The 18,754-nt window shown below is 42.5% G+C and overlaps 1 protein-coding gene across 2 annotated transcripts; it reads left to right on the forward strand.

Moving 5' to 3' along the window:
- Positions 1-3,751: 3,751 nt before the first annotated feature.
- LOC116379553 (serine racemase) lies at positions 3,752-14,249 on the forward strand. Of its 2 annotated transcripts, none has more exons than XM_031841509.1 (11): positions 3,752-4,548; positions 6,915-7,242; positions 7,521-7,637; positions 8,629-8,870; positions 9,705-9,870; positions 10,983-11,082; positions 11,210-11,285; positions 11,588-11,713; positions 12,052-12,219; positions 12,353-12,410; positions 13,673-14,249. In XM_031841509.1, the coding sequence occupies exons 1-11, from the start codon at positions 3,896-3,898 to the stop codon at positions 13,769-13,771; spliced, it is 2,133 nt and encodes a 710-aa protein (XP_031697369.1). In that variant the 5' UTR covers positions 3,752-3,895; the 3' UTR covers positions 13,772-14,249. The 2 variants fall into 2 exon arrangements, with proteins under 2 accessions (XP_031697369.1, XP_031697377.1); XM_031841517.1 differs by having other exon boundaries at positions 3,752-4,011.
- The last annotated feature ends 4,505 nt before the right edge of the window (positions 14,250-18,754 follow it).

Raw genomic sequence — 18,754 nt, forward strand, 5'->3', positions numbered from 1 at the left:
TGCAGAACAAAAAGCTCAGTATCTGGGAAGGGGCGGGAGGGGAGTACTGGGGAGGGGACTCAGATCTCAGTTCAGCCACAGACAGACTGGCTTTTAAAGAGGGGTACTGTGGTTTGATAGTGGTCACACTTAAGTTAATAAAAGAGAATTATTTTTACATACTTTATAAAGAAAACATGACATAAGGGGACTAGCTGTCCAATGTTATATGCATAACCTATATATTCTAAATCTTTTGACCTGCAGCTAAATGTAAAGAAATGCAGCGATGCATCAAAGACGACTTATTTCCAGCTACACACAAGGTAAGATTGAAGTACACAAGCTTTTATTTGTTTTTCTTTAATAACTTTAAACTGTATCCCCCCCCCCAAGCTGCCCAGCTCTTCCTGGGGAAATCAGTCCCGTGTTTCCGTTCTGCAGGAAGTCAGAGAAGTTGAAAAATCAATTCTGCAGCACAGAATGCCCTTTATAATCGCATTGATTGGTTCCTGCTATTCTCACTGAATTGACTTCTCTCTCTCGTTCTCTCTCTTTCTCTCTCTCTCTCTCTCTCTCTCTCTCTCTCTCTCTCTCTCTCTCTTTCTCTGTCTTTGTGACTCAACACACACAAACAACACAGCCAAGACTGTTACGTCGTACACGTGGTTCTCTTCATTAAGCCAGGCTTTCTTCTGCTCTCTTTGTCCGGCCTCTTAAGCAGATCTGCAGGTTAAGCAGCAGAAAACAAAACTGGAGGAAAAGTGAGCGAAGGGATCAAAAGCAGAGAGGAGAGTCGTTCTGTCAGTAGATAGAAACCAGAGGAGGTACAGGCCAAGGACGTAAGGAAATATAAATATGGTTATGTGCCAAGAATTACTCTCTATATTTTCATACATGACCGACCTTCTTGGTCACTGATTTATGCTTGGTAGAAACTCATATTATGTCCTTTTAGGCGAAGCAAAAGGATTAGAAATCACATTTGAAGGCTCACTACTAAATAAAAGAATAATGACTTCATACTGTCAGAATGAATTGGATTTGCTAAACATCACAGATGGGAGACACGTTTTTCATTTTTAACATTTAACAGGAAAATGAAGCTGATCAAGTTAAAATGCCGGTTGCTATTTCCCTCTCACATTTATCTCATGAATTGTTTGAAAAACGTTTATCAGTTACATGTAACACGGACATTAATATACATTGCTCCGGTCTCGGCACAGACATTAAGGTCACTCTAAAAAAAGAAGATATTATTGAAAAAAATAAAAGGTAATTGAAATGGTTTAAAAGCATGCAGAGCAATAATAATAATTAAAAAAAGAAAAAGAATAATGATGCTACACCGATGTGCTGCTTTGTGAGGTCCTAATAAAACACGCAAAACAGAAACATACAATAAACAAAGCAATAAATCTGAGATATACATTTAATGTTAAATGTGGAGTATCAATGTTACATAATTATTGTTATTTCTATTTGCTATTTTCTTCTCTTTTATATCAATCTTTTAAAATAAAATAGTTGTTCAAAGTTTACAATATCAGTCTTTATTAAGACAGTTTGTCGAAAAGCGTACTATATTTTTAGATCCCCAAATTCTCATGAGCCCAGCGTTGACAAGTTGTTATGTGACATAGCGTGTTAAACATATTTGTAAACTGAGAGAGCTAAAAATATATCAATGAAATGATCATATAAATCAAATGTGGTTTTGTTTTTCACAAGAGTGTGTCGAAGTCATATGAAAGCGTATAGTAGAAATGAGAGAGTATTCTAAACCAGCATGATATCAAATGTAAATGTATGTCAAAGTTCATCTTGTAACCCTTCAGTCAGGTGTTCGTTGACACCAACACAGAGCCAGAGGATCATGGCATCCAGTGGGCCGTCGTCCTGCTGATCTGTGGTGTGACAGACTGCTGGAGGCGGGGTCACCTTGTCTTCGTCTATTCCTGTCTGGTCCTCGTCTGTCCATTCGTTTCGGTCAATGTAATGACTGCCAGTCGCTTTGATGACCAAATGTCCTCACAAGCATGAAGGGATGAAGGAGACCGTCAGTCTATCAAGACTAACCGGTATCTTCACCTTATTGTTGCCAAGAAGTGAGCCTGTGTGGCCTCTGGCATACACCGTCTTCCTGACACTTTTTAAGGAGCTAAATCTAATTTGGCTGAGATGTGTTGTGTGTGTGTGAAGTCTGTGACTCCATCAAAAGAAACAGAGCTCCACCCTTTGCTTTTAGCACGGGTCATTCGTTGACCTTTGGTTTCCCTTGACTGCGTCTTAATCCTATTGTGAATTTGCTGTACTTACAGAAACTATCAACAGCCTGACTGAAAGGACTATTTCAAGGTGTGTTAAGTGGTCAGACTCAATATAATAACATTATATGACGAGAAGACTGGGACTCATCTTTTCTGCCTTCTATTATAGTACCATAGGTTCCAAATTATGAAGACAAATCTTTCAGATATTCAAAGTTGATGTTACGTTTCCTTCCATGGTCTGAACATTTATAACTTCTGTGGGCAAAACTGTAAACTGTATCAACGGTCCATTACTTGACAAATGGCTGATTTCACTCTTTTTTTGGGGGGGCGCGTAGGATTGGTGTTACACTTTGGAGAAAATGCCGTCCCGCCACTGTCAGTTGTGGGACAGCATTGTCAGCGGTGACCGGCATATGATCACAATGCAGAGCGGTGGCGATTAGCTAATGGGATAGACACAGTTTCCGTCCACAAGATGGGTATTGAATTTTAAAAAAACGCATCAGTATCACTGGTAAACTATAGGTTGTATGACGTGTAAGACCTTCTGGGGCAGATGTGTGTGGAATGTTATCAGATGATACAACACCATCACTACTGGAGATTTTTTAACTCTCACTAGTAAAACTTGTAAAACTTAATTTCCTTTGCTGTGCCTGACACTTTACTCAACACTTTCTGTACCATGCTGAGGTTGTAAGCTCCACCCATCTAACACTCCATTCACTACGCTCAGATTTACCTGCAAATACAGTTTGAGCCATGTCTGCTGAAGGGATTATCTCTGATTATACACATTCCTGTAGTGATTTGATTTATTTGGGGCACACTCATTATCTGGAAAGAACCTGTCCAGTGAACGCTGGCATCACTGTTGCTGTTCAGTTCAGATTTGAGGTACACGTTGGACATCCGATCAGAGCTGAGTAGGATCTGGACTGCCTGCTGAGTGTTGGCAGCAGCCACTTTATCTCTTCTAGTTTCCCTAAAGTCTCTGTTATGTGGCTGCCTGGTAGCCTGAATCTCTCCAAAGTTACTGCACATGTACTGCTTATCCAGGAAATCCTTGATCTTCTGCAGCAACATCATGCTTTAGTTTCTTACAGATGCATCTGATTACTCATTCCATTGAGAGTATTTTAAGATGAGGTGCAATGCATCTGGATTCTAGATAATATGCATAGAGATGGGAGTTACTTATGGTTCCTTTTCACAAATATTGCAGGTACAATTATTTGATCCTTATTCTCTTATTCCAATGTCTCCTCTGTGTGGTTGAGCTTCCAGATCACTGCTCCCTAGATAAACCTTAAGTCTGCATCTATCTCCTTAGACTGTCTGATTAGCACTACGTCATAGAATTGGGCAGTAATCCCGGTCTGGGACCAGGAATAGAGCCCTGGGAGGAGCCAGGCCACTGTAGAGCCACTGTAGAGCCACCATGTGTCCCTGGGTAATCCCTTCTGAAATAGCCCTAGGGCAAGGAAAGAAGGAGGAACCTGGGGCAGGGGACGTTACACCGTGGGAGCAGCTCTAGCCAGTGTTCTCTTATGCCAGGGACACACAGCAGCCGGAGGAGGAGAGGGATTCGGATACAGAGACTTGTTGGACTGTAGGAGGACAGTGCTTCGACCAGGATGAACTTTGCGGCCCAAATGTTCTACTCGAGCTACTTGAGCGAGCGACTTGAGCGTTTGTACTCACCCAGGCCTGCACTTAAAGCCAGCGAGGAGAAGGACCCCTTCTGGCAGAGGTGGGAAATTACAACAGGTAGCCCCCTGGATCCTCCAGACCCTTCCCCTAACCAACTCAGTCCCATAGTGACAGATCTACCCTCTGCCTGGAGTTCGGAGACAGCCTTGGTGCCTCTTTCTTCAGTTACTTCCATTCCTCCTCCTCACCCACTTAGTTTGCAGCCAACCCTGACAGACACATCTTCAGATCTCCAATCTCTTCCTCTGCCACCTCCTCCTCACCTTAATGATGAGAGGAAATCAACACAACCGCTCACTTGTCTTCCAAATCCGTGTTTGGCTGCTGCGATTGCCAAATCAAGGTTTTACGAACTCCCCTCGGATAATCTTTCTCTTCAGATGGTTCCCCGCAAACCTTCTCCTGCTCCATCCAGATCCCCAGCAGAAATGGCATCCTCGTCTTCCATTTCCTCGTCTTCTCTTTCCTCCTCCTCAGCTCCTGCTCCTTTTAGAGGAGAGCAACTCCCAACCTTCCAAGCCCTTGTAGACTTCCTCCTTCGCTTGGTCCTCTACCTTGTTCTCCTCTTCCTCCCCAGGTAATTCTCATAGATTTAGAGAAAGACAGAGGGAAGGCAAAGAGTGGCATAGAATCAAAGAGGAAGGCTGTTCACGAACCCTTTTAGTGCAATTGTGCAATATATAAATAATGTCACATATAGGAGTTGTAGGGGGGATTGTCTTAGCCAAAAAGGAACACCATGATTGTAAGGATTGTCAGAAGGATTTTGGACGGACATGTCTTCAATCATGACTGACATACTAAAGAAAAACAAAGTACGTCTTTCGAATACTTTGGTGTGAGGATCCAAATCTTCTAGTGCTGCTTGTGATACGTCAGCAGGCTAAAACAAACCAGACAAAGAATGCAAGAGTCAGACAGAAAGCTGCAGAACTGACACTAACAATCAGGGTCATATAGTGCTGGGAGACATTTTCTCCTCTCAAGTGAACATTGTTCCAGTAGCAAAAGGAAGCGATACAGCAGTCTGTTCGAGCATTTAGTCATTAAAGGGACATGAAGAAGCTGAGAGAAAGCCTGGTGGACTGAAATGTCTCCTTGGGTACCAATTTGAATTAAAAGAGGCTATTTCTTTGACCATCTCAGCTCTTCATCTCTTTGGAGGAGGCTTTTTAAAGCTTGATACTGGCTGCCATGTTGCTCTTTCGTCCCTTTGATGTTGTTTTTTGAACTCTGCTTTTGAACCAAAGCACCCTAATCACAGGTGCGGCCTCGGACTTTTCTATATAATGGACTGAAAGGGACTGACAAGTGGGGCAGAGGGCAGTAATGGACCCCAGAGATGAGGTGAAAGGTTACCATATTGTTCATGGCCGATCATTGGGGTATAAATAGACTAGGATGTTTTCTGCAGAGTGAGGCCAATTCAAATGTTTGTTGGGAGAACTGCTCCACCTGGTGGCCTCCTGGTATTTGAACACACTAAAAGCTAAAGCACTTTCATCACTGGATTCTTTATAATTTGACTCTTCTTCAGTTATTCAGCTGTATCTGGACTACCATGATGCAGCAAACTGCCCTTTTTGCATATACCGTGGATCTGAAAATGACTGGCACGGCTCCACTGCACAACCTTATTCAAACTTAACCATTTGTGATCTGCTTTAGTGGCTAAGTGACGGGGTAATCTCCGAAGGGTGTAATCCTATCATTCTGTTCATGCGGTGTAAAGGGCCTAGTCAGAGAAACTTCCACAATCGAGTCTGAGGATTAATCCAGTTTTTTGTAATGTCATTCGAGAAATTCACGTAGAGTCAGTAGAAGAAATGAAGCTTTTTAAATGACTTGTGATATTTGATTGTATTCAATGGCCATTTAACTGAGCTGTTATAAATCAAACTGCCCTGCCTTTTGCCCTAAATTGACACTTTAATCGTTTGTGCATCTCTGAAAAAGAAGAGCTGAATGACCCAATGAATCATAGACGGACTACTCTAGATGTAATCTGTCACAGTGGGTGGAAGCTGGGGTGACATGAAAGGTGAATCCATTCATCTTAGACTGAGGGATCGGGGGTATGTGTGTGTGTGTGTGTGTGTGTGTGTGTGTGTGTGTGTGTGTGTGTCTGTCTATTCATGTAGAGTCTGTTCGTTTTCAATTTAATCAGGTCAGAAAATGTCACTCCCAACCCAAATGTTAACAGGACTGGTAGCTCTAACAGTGATAACTGAATCATGGTTTCAGTGTCGAATGTGAATTAGGTGAATCGAGGTGTGTGGGTAGGCAAGTTAACAGCTCTAACACTGCAGACCGATGACACTAGATGCTATCGTCAAAAATTGTATTCTCAAGAAAGCATTTCACTGATATTTTAGGCTGGCGGCCACACAGAGACATTGCTACTTTCTTCTCTGATTCATATCCAAGCAATTGTAATTTAGTTTTGAATGAAAATATACTGTACAGTGAATACGTTCTCTGTATAAGAACACTTTGATTGGAAAGGTAGGTTCTTTCTTTCTAACCAAGTCTATGTATTTGTTTTATGCAAAGCAAAATACTTGACATAGCCCATAGCTGCCAAACAAAATATGCCATAGTAGTCTAAATTATAATTTTTTTTCCTACATTTCAGAAGCCAATTGGTTTCCGACATGAAAATACAGTTGAAAGCATAAGTTGATGTAAAATGTCTTCCATAGTTCAGGTCTTTTGGGGAAGTTCCAACTCCCTGACCTGAGCACAAGCTGCTGAACACCAACCTCTTAAATTCAAATTTGTGAATTGTTTGTCATCTGGTTTTGATTTCTGACAACATAAGTTGTGCAAAATGGATCTACAATCTCAGCTTCTCGGGCACAAAGCAACACAAAGACAAGTCTGAAACGTTTGCAAAAGTACAGGTCAGTTTTCATAACGTCTGTCTGTTGTCTTCTCTCCCAGAGATGAGTTGCGTCTGGGCCCCAGTCAGCCCGGCGGCCCTTCCAAATGTGGCCATGTCAGCAACGGCACCGTGTGCCGCAAACCCCCCCTCATTGAACCAGAGCGACTGAAGGACTTTGGTGAGGAGGAGCTACTCAACGGGGATGTGAGGGTCCTTGGCACCAAGGTGGTGGGGGGTTCCGAGATCATGCTCATGGAGCCCCCCAAAACCAGACGCGTCAGCGAGTTCCGGATCGTCCCCAGGCCTCTTGTCGAGTATCTCTGCTTCGAGGACATCAGCGCTGCGGCCTTCAGGATCCAGACGGGGATCCAGAAGACGCCTTGCACGGTACGATAGCATGCCGTGACCTTACCTGGTTTCTCAGAAACCCATTTCATAGAAACAATCTAAGGGCTATAAGGAATGGACAAATTGGACTATCGATGGTTCACCACTCAACAATTAAATAAATAGATGCATAAGATAAAATACAGACATCTAATGGGGAATTTCAGATTAACGAAATATTTTTTTGACCTACTGTACAGTTCAGTTTACACATAAGTAATATCATAAATACTGAGCTGCCCTCAAAATGCTGCTTATCCTTTCGTGTGTGTGCACAGTACTCCAGACTGTCCAAACAGTACGGGATGGACATCTACCTGAAGAAGGAGCACCTGCACTACACAGGCTCTGTGAAGGAGAGAGGAGTCCTGTACCTGCTCAGCTCCCTCACACAGGTGAGAGAGAGAGAGAGAGAGAGAGAGAGAGAGAGAGAGAGAGAGAGAGAGAGAGAGAGAGAGAGAGAGAGAGAGAGAGAGAGAGAGAGAGAGAGAGAGAGAGAGAGAGAGAGAGAGAGAGAGAGAGAATGATCCCTTCCTGTCCTCCACGTCACCAGCTAGTGCGATCTACTATCTGTGTAGATCACAGATAATATGAGTCTGCATGTAGATCATGCAGACTCATGTGTGAACTGCCCATTGCTGACCCGCAGTGACAAAAATAGTCCGAGTGCAGCTTTAACGGACAGTGGCTTGGGAACGTGTCCCTTTGAGTGTGTGTATGCTGTGTGTCTGTGAGCAAGTGACACAAGTGAGAGAACTAAAATGAATTTCGATCATATGAAACTTTGCTTCTCGGTTCCTTATGAATTCTTAAGTTTAAGCTAGTCAGTTTCTGGCGAGGACAAGTGGTGACGGATTGAGCACACAGATGGAAAAATGACTTTATCCTCGTCAGTAAAGCCGTGCAGAGATCTTCTTTGTGACAGGAAGCATCAGGGATTATGGGGATCGTGGTCTACATTTTGAGAAACACTGGCTTAAGAGAGAGGTTATATCACATGTATGCTTGCAAAGGCCAGAAATCCACCTAAAAAAAAACGGTAATTGTGTGGTAATGTAATATCTATTTAAAGGTATAGTTTGCCATTTTTGGAAATGTCGTATCGGTTTGCTAAATATAAGGTTAGCTTAGCTCAGCATAAAGACTGGGAACTGGGACTGGCTCTGGCTCAGGGTGACAAAATGTACCTACAAGTATGTCATAGATCCACCAATTATTGTAATTATTTTAAAACACGTCCAAAAGTGTAAAAAACAACAACACGCCAAGAAAGAGTCCCGTGTAGAGGATTCTTCATTGACCTCCACCAAATCTATTGATGTTTTCTGTCTGTACATATCTGTGATTTATGAATATATGTCAAGCCTGTGTTTTCGTCCCGTCCAGGCGCAGCAGAGGAAGGGCGTGATCGTGGCCAGTGACTGTAACTTCTCCATGGCCGTGGCCCACCACGCCGTGGAGCTGAAGATCCCGGTGTTTGTCATCATGCCGTCATGCTGCTCCTCGCCTCGCCTCAGGATCTACAGAGACTACGGCGCTATGGTCATCTCCTACGGCGGCACCAGCCACGACTCGCAGAACCACGCCCGCCATCTGGCCACAGAGAACGGATACCTCTACCTGGAAGAGTCAGTCCCCACCACGCTCACTTTTACGTTTCCCACGGAGGTGACAATATGTCAGCCTGCAACGTTGTTGAGGTTTACTTGTAGTTTGCAGTTCTGATTTAACAGGCAGACATTTTGACTTGTCAGAGCAGGAAAAGCACCACCACTACTTTTTTACATCAAAGCCTGTTTACAGGCCACAGAAAGAGTACTACTGCATATGAGAAACTTGTTGTGAGCATTTTGTGGCTCCAGAGGGAGCTGGGTTAAGTCTGGTAAAAAGGACTCTGGGGGCGTGGAGTTAAAAAGAAGGGATAAGGGCCAGAGGCTACATTAGCCACTACTAGCATAGCCATTTCCTGTATCTGTGTCATCTGGGTTTCGCCACTGCCCACGTCCTTTTAGGAGACTAGGGGCCGGTCCTGAGTCTAGTACCTCCAATGGGAGAAGTGAAGATGTTTGGTTTGTCCGTTCTTGGCTACTGTAGAAAAAACATGGCGGCCGCGTCCATGAAGAGGGCCGGCTCCATATGTAGATATAAACATTCTAGTGTAACTAAAACAAAAATGAGTCTTATTTTCAGGTGATTATACACTAAAGAAAACATTCTTGTTAATATTATATTCCATTTCTTCCAATAGGTCCCCCTAAATACATCACAGTGTACCTTTAAGTAGTAAATGGTATGTCCTCGCGAGAGCTATTTCATGCAAATACAGCTACAGCACACACTGAACTTTTAGGGGGTTGTTTACTCTGGTAACACTATGGTTACTTTTGCATACTGTAATGGAAGTCTGCGACGAATTCAAATCACATTCCTTTTTCTTTCTATCTCTGTTTTCTACTGCCCAGAGATGAAAACGCAGCCTACCTGGCAGGTCTGGGCACCGTGGGCATAGAGATCTATGAGCAAGTGTCCAAACTGGATGCAGTGGTCGTTCCCGCTGCCGGACAGTACGGTCTACTGGCCGCTACAGCTGCAGCCATCAAGCACCTCAACTCGCAAATTCTTGTCATAGTAAGTAGACACTCAGAAGTTAGACTTTAGAGTTTATAAACACCTGTACATCACCGTCTTCTGAACTACAATGCCTGCAATGTACAAGACGAGCTGCCTCTACGTCACACCAGTGGTGTTGTTAGTGCTGTTTCTCAAAATCAGGTCACATTTCCCATAAACCTTTACTTCTTGTTGCAAAGATGAGTCTCCTCTTACATCTTCCTGGTGTGGATCCAAGTGGGATTTTTTTTCCTACTGCTTGAATTTTACTTAACAAGATAAATGTATTTGAAGTGTCTCCCTTGTTCCACTATATGCTCACTACTGAAACTCTGACAGCTTCAGCTCTGTTTACACTTGAGGAACAGAACAGCCCCGTCCTTCTATTGTCAGTCATGAATAGATACCCCTGTGTCTGAGGAAGTTTATCCCAGTAGTGAACATTATTAAATGCAATTTAGAGGCTGATTAAGGCTGCCAATCTTCCCGTAGATGGTCGTGTTTTCATTATAGTAATCATACAAATGTTTTACATTTTATTAATGTTGCATGAGCATTTTTTTTTTTTTAAATGCAGTCTGTCTGAGTATGCATCCCAGGTGAATTCAAGTGAAAATATCTTCCTTTGAAAGTCCTGGATTCCACTTCTGGACGAGGAAGAGTAACCATAATGAATTATGGGATTGGAACATAAAACTTTTAATCACACTAAAGGCCTCTGGGGATTGTAATTACAGATGGTTGCTCTGTTGATCCACCACTTTGGTTGATGGATTGTTATGAAATTTGTTAGAGACATTCATGTCCCCATCAGGTTTAAATGTAATAACTTTGGTGGGCCTCTAACTTTCAATGTAGCGCCACCATCAGGTCAAAATGTATTATTTTACCAATCCATTGGGTGATGACAAAACACCTGCAAAACTTAAAGCTCGCTGTAATTTGTTTTCTGCAAATACTAGCATGCCAACACATTACGCTAGAATGGCGACCACGGTAAACATACCTACGGACATAAAGATTGTTAGAATGTATACGTTAGCATGTAGCTCAAAGCACCGTTGTGTTGCACAGCCTCACAGAGGACTCTGGTGGTAATACGGTGACACTACATGGGCTTTCTCCTGCAGGGAATTGAACCAGAAGGTTTCCCTCTGCTGCTACAATCTCTCAAAACCGATGGTCCAATCAAAGACATCCACAGCAACCCCAATAAGAAACTCTATGGAGGTAAACACAGTTCAAACATGTGCTAGTTGGTTCTGGTTCCAGACGTCGTACAGAACTGTCGTGTGAACGTTGAATAAACTTCATCACCATCTTCATATTTCACTGTTGATCTTCTGTCTCTCCTCAGATCTTATGGAGCGTTCACTGGGTGTCAACACCTTCGAGCTGGCAAAGAAACTGGTAGATAGAGTCATCTCTGTCAGGTACTGCATCTCCACAGCACTCGTACACTTTCATGCTTGTGTGAAAAATATGCCCTATGTGTTCAAATTCAGATGATGGTTCACTGCTATGACGCAATGCCTGTTTTGAAATTCGGAATTTGTATTTCAGGTATTTTAATGCAGATATTGAGTGTTGTTTTTGACAGAATCTTCTCATATCAAAAACCTCATTTAAAAAAATAATGCACTGTGGAAATCCTCACCTGCGTTTTACCAGTTGTGATAGAAAATTGAAAAGGCTGCCGTACCTTTTTTTTCCTTTCCTTGCCTCTGCCTCACAGTGAAGAGGACTCTCTGGTGGCGATGCTGCGGTTTCAGGAGTTTGAACGCTCCACGGTGGACACAGAGGGAGCCATGGGGCTGGCTGCCATCTTGGCAGGACAACTACCAGAGCTGAAAGGCAAAAAGTGGGTCAGACTTGTTAATATTGTCAAACCTGACTGAGCCCAGGAACAGACAGCGGCATTCGTTCACTGCTTTCAACATCTTTTAACTAAAGCACTTCATGTTTGTGGAAGGTTTTCTCTTGTGTAGGAGGCCTAGTTTTTTTTCTTTTTTTCCCAAAGAAGTAAAAACCCTTTGTATCATTTTTAATATAATCCTATGTGTGAGGGCCGAGGCATTTTCCTCCATGCCTGAGAAACTGACATTTTGGCATTACGGCGATGTCAGCAGAGCTAATCTGTTGGCTGCAGATGAAACAAGACTTCCCCTGTGCATGTATGTGTGTGTGTGTGCGCTGTAGGGTCGCTGTAGTGGTGAGCAGCGCTAACATGGAACTGGAGCTGATGAGGCAGTGTGTGGACCGAGCCCTGGTGCTGGACGACCGGGTCAGCAAGTTCTCTGTGCAGCTGGGAGAATGGCCAGGAGACATGGCTAAGCTGCTGGACTTCCTGTCCAGAGAAGACGTCAGGTACAGAGCCAACACCCGTCTATTTAAAGATCTTTCGCTCCGTTGTCTCATGCCGAGGTCCGACCTGCTTGACCGTTATTGTACCCTCTGTGTCACTTTGAATTCTTCGCCGTCTCTGTCTTTTTCCTCCCAGGTTGTTGGACGTCTGCCATCGGAGACAAAGTGAGAAGTCAGACCTCTTCAAGGCGAAGGTAGGCGACTCATCTCTCGTCTTTTTGTCCTCCTCTTCAACCAGCTCATCTGCTTCTCCGTCACTGCCGTGGACCTTATGGCTTTGAGTTAGCAGGACAAAATGTAGTGACTCAGAGGGCCAAGAATACAAATCAAGTGAAATAAAGAGAGATATATGCTGTTCTCTGCAGATCCGGGAAGAACCTACGCTTACACTGCAAGAAATACTGGTACCACTTTCTAATAAGGCACCCTTCATAAAGTTGTACCTAATGGATTTATCAATAATTAAAAAATAATGTATTAATGCTTCATAGATCAGTTATAATCCATCAAAAAAAACTAATTTTGGGTTGCCAGGTTGTTAATAAATCTCTGACTGGTTGGACCAGTTAGGGCTCCAGACCACAATCCATTTATCAGCAACTTATTTACAACTGCATAAGTTATGGTTCAAAGCCCTATATAATATTTATAACTGCAGACTAGATGGCCTATTTCAAAGCGAGTATTTATTAATGGATTATCAATATTTATAACTCCATTAATACAAAATATAAACACTATCAACTAATTACGTATGTACCATAATAAAGACATTAGTTACAGCTCTTAAAACCTTTTGAAAGGGGGCCATATTATTGTATTCATTGTAAATAATTTAGCCTGGTATAAGGTTTTAAAGTGGGACTCTTTAACAATTGATAGAGGAAATATTCTCCCTGTTACAAATGAAAAGTTTAATTCATAAACACTAAAACACACCCTGCGCTATATTCAGTGTTGTCAGAGGTTTTACTTGGTCTGGTGTGACCAGCGTCTCATGTTGGCTAATGTTAGCTCGTGTTAGCAAACTCCGGATACAGTTTGTAGACTTCGTGACTCAGCACGTGCTACCGTAAGGCTTTAGCGTTAGCATTTTAGCTTTGGCAGCTGTTCAGCAAAAGTTACATAGTGTCACTTTATCTCTTATTTTGGACGACCTCCAACCAATTTTTTTTTCTCTTGATAACGAGAATTGCCTCGTTCCATCTTGCTTTAAACAAACAAAACCCAATGAAACTGTTAAATTGCCTCCGAAAGAAGCCGTCTCATTGTCTCCTGGTTCATCGTCGTATCGTCTGCGCTCCACATTGACAAATTGGCCCCGTGCTGTTAATTCACCAGCCGTGTCAAAAGGTGAAAGGTGTTGCATAAGTAACCGCTCCCTGCCGATATATACTAGTGCGTGTATGTGATGTCAGAGGGCTAATTGTGTGTGTTGGTGTGTGTGTTTTAACAGGTGGAGTGTGTGGTGGAAACCAGGGATAAGACACAGAGCGCTCAGCTGCGCAAGACGCTGAGTGAGCGCTACCCGTCTATATGCTGGCTGGACCGGTGATCAGCAACATGAACACAAACATTTACACTAGAAACCCCCCTACAAAAAAAAAGAAGAAGAGGAGACAAGACATCCTGTAACATACACTGCTACCATATATGAACTCTGTTAGAGGCAATGGCTGTTAAGCAAACCTAAGTGTATACAGAAAAGCCTTGAGATTACCTAGCGAATACTATTCATACTACTTCTACTACTACTTATGCTGCTGTTGCTCCTGAATCACGGCACCTTGTAATTACGGTAAAGTGGTGAGGCCGTGTTCAGAAGATGAATATATAGTTCCTATGTTTTAATCACAGAGCATGTTTTATCCGCTGTAGATGCAGGCTTACACCTCCCGTAAACCAACAGCATAAAAGATGTATTTTTCAATCCATATTGTTTTTCAACTGTTGTATATATTTCTGTATTTATACTGTCCGAGATGGTAGAGTCAAATCCAAAGTAGGTGTTCTCCAAATAAAAATCTAATTCTATGTCTTGTTCTGATGGTTTTCTGATGTTTAGGAGGGAAGAAAAACTTCTTTCTCCGGATGGTTGGTGTAATTTCTTGTGGGTGGAAGTGAGGCAGGGTGTGAAATGAAATTGTTTCTACGCTGCCCGTCCCTGAGTAATGGCTGGAGACGGCTCGAGTGGAGACTGGTCTTTTTAAGACGGGCTAATGCTCTTACGTTCATGAGCAGAGGACATCATGACCCCGTGCCACTGGTTCAGCCTCGTTCGGACTACGTCACACTGTTCACCTGTGTGGGAAAAAAATAGAAGTGATGACTGTAAAGACTCAACCGATGTCATTTTTCTCCTATTGCATGGCTTTAGTTCAAATTCTGCCCCCACATAAAAATGATATGTATTCATTTTAAAACTAGACTTCAGAGGCTTGTCAATACATTTATTTAAAAACCTTTATGGGTTGTCGGCCTATTACCGCTCATATTAAAGCTGATGAGTGCTGGGTTGGTTATAATCTAGAGCACGGAGCAGCTTAAATAATGCAGTCATAATAAAAGACTATAACCCATCCCTAAATCATTATAATTTCAGTCTATTACAAATATAAGCAAGGATATTAGACATACCAAACATATATTATCATAAACAATACTATTGCTCATATCACACAAATGTTATGCCTGATTACTGAACTGCGTGCACCTGTTTGGCCACAATTGTGATTATTCAGTTACAAGATGATCAGTTTTTGTCATGACGAGTGCAGTTGTTCCTGCTGAGTTACAGACACAATCAATTATTTCCTAAAGATATTTTTAAAAACTTCCATGAATGTGTTGCGTGAAGAGTTATTGGACTTTAAAAATTGGAGTGGTCTGACACTGCCCTCTGAAAAAGAGTAACTGTAAACTGTAAATTAGGCCCTTGGTCCGCACTAAGTCCGGTATGGACCTGGTTCTCCTGGGGGAGCCCAGGAGAACCAGGTCCTCTATGACGGGGAGCGCCGGCCCAGGTCTGAGAGGTCAAAGCCTCCGTGGTGCTCAGTAGTGGGATCCCACCTGTGACTAGACAACACGTTCTCACTCCCAACTCGTCAAATACCAACGCTTGGTCAGCGGCCCCAAGCTTCAAACTCTGACGCTCTAGGTACTCCTCGGATGTGGCTTTTCAAAATAAACTTCTATCTTCAAAGGAAGTTAGGATCAAAACCATTTGGCCAGCTCTGTGTTTATTTAACCCGTTGACCCCCCCTCACACCTGCACACCCTGTGTGGACTATCTCACTCTTTAGACCACGTCAGGTGCTCTGACCATAACGGTCAGTGACTTGATGGGCCTTTTACACGGAAGACAATGAATGACGGCTCTCTGGGACACTTGAACACAACACAGCCATGTTAATGTTGTCAGTAACACCTGTGCTTTTCCTACTAAGATCAAACACTGTGAGCACTCAACATGTCTGCTGAGAAAGAGTTCTTTGGCTCTTTAGAAAGGGAATTAAGTAGATCATTAAAAATAATCACGAGTCTCTAGTTTTACAACGAGCCATCAGGTCTGCAGATATGAATGTTAGGAGGTCATTAAAGGGTTCTTCCACTGAGATCCTTCATCAAGGTAGGTATGCATCTGCTCTCAATCCTCTTCTCTTAGGATCTTGCTTCTGCTCTTCTCTCCCTGACACGTCTTGTTCTGCTGCGCCCTCAGGTGGTGGAGGTCTGCTACGACGTCATGAAGGAGCGATGCTTCTCTAAATAGGGATCATAATGAAGGAAACAAGGGAAGGTGACCTTTGTTGACTGATTGAAATGTCATTAATGAAATGAAAGATTTCAGCAGAATTTCCTCTTTGCTCTATTTCTCTAAGATATCCAATTCACAGATGTTCTCTGTCATAACATCTGTATAAAGCTCATGCAGTCACATGAACCTGTTGGGAGCAGAAGTTTACTGCTGGTCCCCGACTCATGACCCCCTCTTCCCGTCCTCTCTGCATGATTATGAACCTGCTGCCTAAGTGAAGTCGCAATCAAGCACAGAGCACACAGACCGCTATAGCTTCATTAGTGTTCCTCAAACCCAGAAACCAACCAGGACTCCTGGACTAATCGGGCTCCAGGTCACTTTGATTACACACAACTTTATTTAGAAATATGCACCAGGAGGCCAATAGAAACTAAAATAGTATAAATCATAAAACAGGGCTTCTCTAAAAGACATCAAAGTCCACAATATTATAGGTCTTAGTGGAGGGCACACTCAGGTGTTTTGCTCAATGGTAACCCACCATCACATGGACGACATAACACTTTAAATCTATTGTTAGCATTATAAGAGTAAAGTGCAAAGACTTCAAGTTAATGTGGGACACTTGTTGGGAATATGATTCATACATATAAATGAATATTTCACTCCTGCATGACTATAGAGTGCTATGGGACTTCTAAAAGCTCCTAGATGTAACTGGAAGGATGCTTGAATTAGAATAATAAAGATTTCAGTCTGCATGCCTCGTGCATATGAAGAACTGGAGACGCAGTTATGGACTCTGCTGCTGTGTGATGTCTACGAGTATTTAATGAACTCATAATTAAAGTAAATAATATTAGGCTCCATACAAACAGTGAACAGGGAACAAATAGAACATCAGTAGAAGCACAGATTACATTGAGACCCAGTGATGTGAATGTATTCAGGGCCTCTTAGTTTTCTGACACTTTGTTAACAGACTCTGTCATGAACACTGTCCCCACCCCGGGGTCACATGGTGCACACATTAATATTAATATTGAAGCAGAAATCAGGATTAGCTCATTGTTATAAACAATATATAAAGTCATTAGCTTACTGTCAGAACTGGACTGAACCGGATCACTTCATCTAATCACTAAAAGAGACCAAGCTAATCATTATAACGGCTGCCTTACTGATAATGTCATCTTAATATATATATATATTACATATAATTTATATCACAAATGTATATCAGCAGCTCCCAGCTGGGATACACAGTGATACTGTGAGTTTAAGTGTTGCCATAAGTACAACTGTACTTCAATAGAGAGGCCTTTAATTCCCAGCAGATATGTGATGTTATATTTCCATACACAACTTAGTGTTTGTGTTCATTGAATTGATTATTTTGTAGGAATATGCAGCATTAAAACATAACACCCACTGACTATATAAGGGCCGTGCGTTCTGCTTTAATTCCTGACTTTGTCCTGAAGACGACCCCTGTGTCACTTTTTATTTCACTGATGTGTTGCATATTCCTAAATGAGTGTGTGAGGATCAGAGATTAACAGAGGACCAGTAGCACCTTTTTTTCTCCAGGGCCCCCTGGCAGGTTATTGTGACCCTTTTATGGGGACATTTTAGGGACCAACAGAACTCCATGTGTTGACAGGACTAACAGGCAACATGGTTGTGTCATCTTTCAGGGGACATTTTTAATTTGACTGCAGAACATTGTGACATAAATTTCTCATTCTTCAGTGGTGTTTGTTGCATTTCCTGTACTTGTGAAGCCTCATTCTAACATGTGAGTGTTTTGTAGCCGATCCACCTGCGAGACCACGACTACTGCAGAGAAAGGAGAGTCAATGGACGCCGGGCAGAGAAAGACAGGAAGCCTGCAGCCTGCAGACAGTGTCCATGCTGCAGGGACGGCCAGGTCAGATATTTGACTTTCATATTCTGGATTAAAAAAAAGTTGATGTCCCAGATTGTTCACAATGAATGAATGAAAAAGAGAATTACAAAGTTAACAACACATGGCAGAATATATTGAATATTTTGGGACACAGTCTACTGTTAACTGTTAGTTAGCTGCAGCCTGACGCCAGAATCTGCAGCCTCCTTCACCTGTCCATTTTGGTAGAAAGCTGCAAACTGAACATCGACCTACAGCCTCTGCAAGCAACCTGCAGTTGACGCCTCCACCTGCAGGTTGCTGGCTTAACTTTTACAGAGAATAAAGTTTTTTAAATCCTGAATGGACTTGAGAAGACGATCATATATCACCAAGGAGGAACTGGCCTACTGCCATGAGAAGACCTGAGTGGAGGAGCAGAGGGACACACTCAGTCTGGTAAATAGAAGCTTCTAGAGAACAAACAGATCAGTGTGTAATAACAGTCTGCTGGGCTGATGGATTAAAGCTGCCTTTATGTTTAAATGTTCTCCATCTTCTTCTTCTCGCAGGTTTCATGTTGCATGAAGGAAGAGCACACAGTCATCAACATGAACCTCCATCATTCGGAAAACGGGTTGCTGACGCTGAACTTCATAGAAAGAGCTCTTCTTCCTCCCACAATGCTTTGCATTTAAGGTACCGTCATCAGTGTGATGCACATCTACTGTATCTGTGGTGTCTCAGTGTCTTTCCATGTATTTTCAGTTCATCAGGTGTTTTAATGCTTGTTAGAAATGATCAAGTCTGTAGAAGTCCGGGATGTTTTATATCTTTGTGATAGGACATCTTAGAATAATATCTGAGGTGTGAACTGTTTGAAGCTCTGATTC

The sequence above is a fragment of the Anarrhichthys ocellatus genome, unplaced genomic scaffold (assembly GCF_004355925.1).
Source record: "Anarrhichthys ocellatus isolate YVR2014 unplaced genomic scaffold, GSC_Weel_1.0 scaffold3, whole genome shotgun sequence".
Taxonomy (NCBI): Eukaryota; Metazoa; Chordata; class Actinopteri; order Perciformes; family Anarhichadidae; genus Anarrhichthys; species Anarrhichthys ocellatus.

Bases quoted from the DNA above. Each gene is read 5' to 3' on its own strand.
- LOC116379553 (XM_031841509.1), top strand. From the start codon at position 3,896: ATGAACTTTGCGGCCCAAATGTTCTACTCGAGCTACTTGAGCGAGCGA. The intron at 8,871-9,704 runs GTCAGTCCCCAC...TCTACTGCCCAG, and splicing joins GGATACCTCTACCTGGAAGA to AGATGAAAACGCAGCCTACC. The intron at 9,871-10,982 runs GTAAGTAGACAC...TTTCTCCTGCAG, and splicing joins ACTCGCAAATTCTTGTCATA to GGAATTGAACCAGAAGGTTT.